The following is a 6,000-nucleotide window of genomic DNA, read 5'->3' as shown; positions in this document are numbered from 1 at the left end:
CAACAGCTTGGTCATATGCCATGGCTCAATTGCTGAAATGCATTGGTAACTATGAAACTCAGTCCTTTGAAAACAACAGGTGAAACAGATTTGCTTATTTATTTTTCTTTTCAGTACCATCATGGCAAATGTATAACATTTAGAAGCTGTTTGGCAATAGGAACAGTGTTACAGTTCCACGTATCTGCCTTTAGAATTGGGTAGGTTTATGGAACATTTTTTACCATGAATCTGCTCCAATTTTTTGGGCAGATATGTAGAACAATAACATCTTGTTACTATTGTCAAACTGGCCCTTAAGAACCATCAGTAAAACATTCATGGCAGCTCTGTAATCATCCTTGTCATTTAGCTGACTCTGAAGGCACTAAGAAGTGCGTTTGGAGATTCATCCCACCATTAGGCAATTTTTTATGCAAAAACATCAGCTCTCTTTCTTATTCAACACTCAACAGAGAAAACCTGTAGCACCAATTACATTATTTTTCTCCGCAGCAACTTTCAGCAACTAGGTAGAGGGTAAATTCCAACACTTGGTCATAGGCCATGGCTCAACTGCTGAATCGTATTGGTAATTATGAAGCTCAATCCTTTGAAAACAACAGGTGGACCATGTTTTGTTTATTTATTTATATTTCTTTTCGGTAGCATTTTGGCAAATGCGTAACATTCAAGGACCACCAGTAAAGCATTCATGGCAGCTCTGTAATCGTCCTTGTTATTTAACTGATTCTGAAGGCACTAAGAAGTGCGGATGGAGAATTAGGTAATGCAACAATATCAGTTTCTTATTGCACACTCGACAGAGAAAACATGTAGCACCAGTTAGATTTTTTTCCCCGCAGCAACTTTCAGCAACTAGCTAGAGGATAAATTCCAACACTTGGTCATAGACCATGCCTCAATTGGGGAATTTCATTGGTAACTATGAAACTCAATCCTTTGAAAACAACAGGTGGAATAGGTCTATTTATTTATATTTCTTATCGGTACCAGTATGGCAAATGCGCAACATTTAATGACCATCAGTAAACCAGTCATGGCAGCTCTGTAATCGTCCTTGTCATTTAACTGAATTTAACCGACTCTGAAGGCACTAAGAAGTGCGGATGGAGATTCATCCCACCATTAGGCAATTTTTTATGGAAAAACATCAACTCTCTTTCTTATTCAACACTCAACAGAGAAAACCTGTAGCACCAGTTACATTTTTTTTTCTCGACACTTTTCATAATATGGTAAGCCAAATATCACATCAGCAAACTATTCGTTTTGGTGCACCCATAACTAAAACTAGAGAGAAACTACATATTCCAAACTTCAAACCCTAGACTCCATCCTAAGATTTTCCCACAGATGGAGAGTCAGAAACAGAAACAAATCTCAGTATAAGTGAAGAAAGGGAAGATCTCACTGTTGAACAGAGAGAGGACGAAGAACAAGAGGTTCACTGTGAGGGGGGAGAACAGACTGTGACTTGCAGTCTGCTGCAACCAAATGTGATGAATTATTGTTAATCAACTGGATCAGTGTTTCTTCGAGCTCAGCTGCATTGGACCAAGGATGGATCTCTGCTCTAAGGAGCAGGGGATTGTTCTGAATGTGGTGCCAAAGAGGGTAGTCCTTCCTGGGCATCACCTTGTCGCCATCGCCGAGCTTGAGGCTTGGGCAGTAGTCGCCACTGCCGTCGCCAAGATATATGAATCTTTTTGCTGCAGTCGAGTCTTTCGTAACAGATGCTCGGATTCGATCAATGATCAGGCCCTGTTTCAAATACATGAAAATTCAGAAGCAGAAATAGCACTCTGACCACCAATTCAACAACTTATCAAACTCAATCCATGGCACAACGCCTTTCTCTAGATTGAATCTGAAACCCTTTACTAATCATCAAGATCTAACAATTGAGAAACTCTGCTGAGTCTGGTTACCTTGCACATGTTAGGAGGGCATAGCGCACACCCATGAGGTGAAACGTGGAAGTTGTGGTAAGGAACAATCCTGAGCCTGCCACTATCGTCGACATAACCAGGATTGGTGTTAATCTCCGAGAAGTATTCAAGCAAGCCATGGTGTTTCAGAATTGTCTCGATGTAGAACGTATTTGCATCACTGACGACCCTCAAGTCGCAACTGCAATTGTACAGAACAGAACAGAACAGAACAAAGAAAATTTAGCAGTGCAGGCAACACACTAAATCCAGCTCTTCGTGAAATAAACAAAACCCAATGAATTTACGTTCTGTCCAGTAGAAATCCACGATCTAGATTGAAGAATTGTTTGTGGATATCGCGAATAAATACAACTTTATGGAAATCATATTCATCTTTTCAGGAAGATTTTCAGGAACCCATCTGAATGTTTGGCAATACCCAAATGATATACTCAAGCTATTTTACTTTCAGAAGATTCTTTGCTTCCTTGATTAAAAAATCAGTTTCTGTCAATTTCGTTTAGATTGCTAGCAGTATTAGATCATCGACTTACACTGGAACCAACTGTCAAGAAAATTGTGTAAAACTTATGTAATCACAAATTCATAGTTGGAGCATATTGTCATGGCGATATGGCAGCACACTCTAGATTTTTCCAATTAAAAAGTTCAATATCCGACCATGGATTTCTTGGTGTACCTTCGCTCATGCTTCAAGCATGTAAAAGGTAAAATTCAACGAAAACAAAAGATACCCACCCTAAAGAGTAGGCTGATTTTATGGCGGAAACACTCTGGGGAGGCAATGGAGCGGTTTTTAAGCACTCAGCAATGTCGTCGATCGTCTTCCCTTGTTCATGAAGCTCCCCCATCAACTTGTCCTGCAGCCCACAAAATAATCATAAGTTATAATAAAAAAAGCTTTCTCTATTCGACTCTCTCTCTATTTATATATTACATGCAAAACGTCCGTTGAACTCTCGCAACTTTGCGGAAGATGACATTGACCATGAAGACTATGAAACTCAAAATCACTTGAAACAGAGATAGAGAGAAGAAGGCGGCAAACAAGAAAAAACACAAAAAAACTCCGATGAACCAGTCGTAAGGAAACAAAGGGAAGAACAAAGGAAAAGAAAAGGGGCTAACCATCATGGAGTTCCAGGGCATGGTGTGGAGCAGCTCGTCGAACCGAGCGGTGAACCCGAGCCCATCCACGACCCAGTTGTCGCTGTCCACGTCTATGATGGTCTTGTCGAAGTCGAACACCACCACGGTTCCGGCCATCGGAAAACACCAGAAACGCTCGATTCACCCGCCTTAACAGAACCTTTACAGAAGAAGCACTCTGCCGGAGATTAGGAGCGGTTCTCCGGCGACTCACTTCAAGCTCAAGTACCTCTCTACGTGTATGACTCTCGCCGTGAAAAACCATGAGGGGGGGGCCGCAGCCATTTATAGGGCCCGTCGGAGGGTGGCTCGGCCCCACCCGCCTCTCTCTCTCTAGTGGATTCCTGGCGAAGATCGCACCCACCTTCGTCCGAGGCGGGCGGTTGCGAGAATATTCGCGGTCCAGATGCTTGGACGCGCCACGTGGCGAAATCATGGACGAATATTCCGATTCGGTTCAGTCCGGATTCGAGGCTTGAGTTCCACCGGCGGCCATTCTCCCGTGAGGACAGGGAAGAAAGGCGGGTCTCGGTCGCGCCTCCGAGTCGAGCCATTTTTACCAAATTACCCCTGGGTTCGTATCGTCTCGGATTGGTTTAGTCGGGTCTAGTAAATCGGATCTCGTTATTAATCGAATTTGGGGTTCCAAATGTAAGATTCGGGAATCGGTCTCTGATTCGATCCTGAAACCCGATTTCTCGGGCATATTAAGCTAACCGGACTCGGATCCGATTCGGTAAAAGCTGAACCGGCCTTTTCCCCTTGACTTCATTGTTCAACGTTTGTGGGCTTCCTTATCCAATTCCTTCATGTGCTTCGAGGGTCTAGTTTTTCTTTTCTATAGAATTCAAAACAATTTAGGACTCTCTATGATTCCTAACAAGAGAGTAAAAGCAACTAACTTCATATCAAAGGTAAAATAGAATTTTTACTATACTTTGATACTTTTAATTCGTAAAATATGTGTTTGTAAATTATTTTATAAAGTTAAACAGTTGCAAATGCAATCAAACTTGGCATATTATTTGTCAATTTCTCTAAGTTTTATTAAACATCACATCTACATGCAAATGTTAGTTAATCTGCTAAAGAAAGGCAGTTAAAAGAATACTAATATAAAACTTGTTGGCATTTAAGCCAGTGTGATAATGTTCATCGGAAATTTAGAAGCTCATCCGATAAGGACATGAAACTCTTATCTTTCCGTCGACTTTTTTTTGTGGTTTTCATATTCATTTGAAGTAAAAGATATATATGAAGCCAGTGATCGGAGTTTATCGAGTCGGGCTCGAGCTCACTTGGTAAAGCTTGACTCTGGCTCGAGTCAAACTCGAGCCAAACAATACATGACCTCTAGCCGAGCTTGAGCGCGGCTCAATTGTTGTACATTCGTAAGATGAATGCAGGAATGTCATGAATTTTTACAAGTAAAAATAAATTTAAATATTGGAATTATTTGTTTAAAGAAACTGCTCAAGCTTAATAAGAATTAGCCAACTCTAATATTGACAAATCTTCTCTTATCTCAAAAAGGATTCGAGCTCAAAACAAATATGATCCCTTTGGTTCAGGGCATTCCTTGGGAACTTAGAGGACGAATTCTAATTTATAAATTATAAAATAATAAAATAATAAAACTCGGGGTACATAAAATATAAAATAAGTTGGCCATGATTCCATTAGGATTACTATTAAATTTGAATTTCTTTTATTACTATTAAATCGGGTGTCATTTGCAGTGGCGCTAGCGTAGCAGTCCACCAATATGTCTACACTGACGTCACATAACAGCCAGACAAGCGAGATCTTATAAAATTGTATTTTTACAGGTAAAAAACTTTATATTCCAATCTTGGGCATGCATATATAAAAGATGCCGTATTAAGTTAATTTATTATAACCTTTTACTTTTTTATAACTAGATACTTTTCAGCGAGGTTGACTTCAACTAGCTTGTCAAAACTCAACTCGAACTCGAATTGTTGTTTATAACTTGAACTCGAATTATTTATAAACAAGATAATCTCGGGTTCAAACATATGCTTGAAATGTTAAATGAGTCGAGTTCAAGCTGTAAACTCTTTGGCTCTACTACATAATGAATGATTAATATAATGAGAAAATAGTTAAACGAATTAATGTTTTTAAACAAAAAAAACAATTTTAACAAAAATGAGTTAAACGAGTCGGACTCGAGGTCGGGTCGATGCTATATAGCATTGTCAAGTCGAGCTCAAACCTGTTCTATGGTGCTCAAACTCGAGTTTTTTGAGTATCGACTCTTGTTCGGCTGTAAGCCCAAGGCACAAATGGGGTTCTTCTTTCCCCAATGTGCAGACTCATTTATATATTTTTCTTTTTTATCCATATCATGATATAATATATATATATATATATATATATATATATATATTCTAGGACTGCATATCCATAAGGAACTATTATCTTTTGGGTATATGTGAATATATTCTATTGCTACAAAAGAATAATGCAAGGTGCTTAATTATAATCCTTATATAGACATAGTTACTGAGGCAATAATATGTAGAGTAGAGAAAATTAAAGAATCCAAAGGTTGTGTCACATGTCGCTTTGAAGTGGAATTGAGTGACCACGTTCGCTTTTTTTTTTATGAAGTTATTTTTTACGAAAAAACAATAATATATTTAGGGAATCAAATAATTATGTGTTTAAAAAAATGAATAAAAAAATATTCATGTTCAAAGATTCCTCACAATGTGCACGTTTATTTACATATACATATTTTTTAATTAATATCGTCATATAGATAACATAGATTTTTCCGGCTATCTGGATGATACGGCCTCCCACAGGCTGGGATGGATGGCCAGAGTATTTCAGCTTTTTTTATAATATGTTTATATAAAATATAATT

At 38.7% G+C, this 6,000-nt stretch overlaps 1 protein-coding gene across 1 annotated transcript; it reads right to left on the bottom strand.

Annotated features, from left to right (window-relative positions):
• Positions 1 to 1,073: 1,073 nt before the first annotated feature.
• On the bottom strand, positions 1,074 to 3,382 carry LOC116255618 (thiamine phosphate phosphatase-like protein). Its single transcript, XM_031631489.2, has 4 exons — positions 3,084 to 3,382; positions 2,694 to 2,815; positions 1,932 to 2,133; positions 1,074 to 1,764 (listed from the first exon to the last, which is right to left on the bottom strand). The coding sequence occupies exons 1-4, from the start codon at positions 3,219 to 3,221 to the stop codon at positions 1,411 to 1,413; spliced, it is 816 nt and encodes a 271-aa protein (XP_031487349.1). The 5' UTR covers positions 3,222 to 3,382; the 3' UTR covers positions 1,074 to 1,410.
• Positions 3,383 to 6,000: the final 2,618 nt, after the last annotated feature.

Source organism: Nymphaea colorata, chromosome 6 (genome assembly GCF_008831285.2).
Source record: "Nymphaea colorata isolate Beijing-Zhang1983 chromosome 6, ASM883128v2, whole genome shotgun sequence".
NCBI classification, from domain to species: domain Eukaryota; kingdom Viridiplantae; phylum Streptophyta; class Magnoliopsida; order Nymphaeales; family Nymphaeaceae; genus Nymphaea; species Nymphaea colorata.
This window is presented reverse-complemented; position numbering and strand designations above follow the sequence as displayed.

Excerpts from the sequence above, each read along its gene's own strand:
- LOC116255618 (XM_031631489.2), bottom strand. The coding sequence starts at position 3,221 with ATGGCCGGAACCGTGGTGGTGTTCGACTTCGACAAGACCATCATAGAC. Across the intron at positions 2,816-3,083 it reads TGCCCTGGAACTCCATGATG|GACAAGTTGATGGGGGAGCT; the intron begins GTTAGCCCCTTT and ends TGTGGGCTGCAG. Across the intron at positions 2,134-2,693 it reads AAATCAGCCTACTCTTTAGG|TTGCGACTTGAGGGTCGTCA; the intron begins GTGGGTATCTTT and ends GTACAATTGCAG.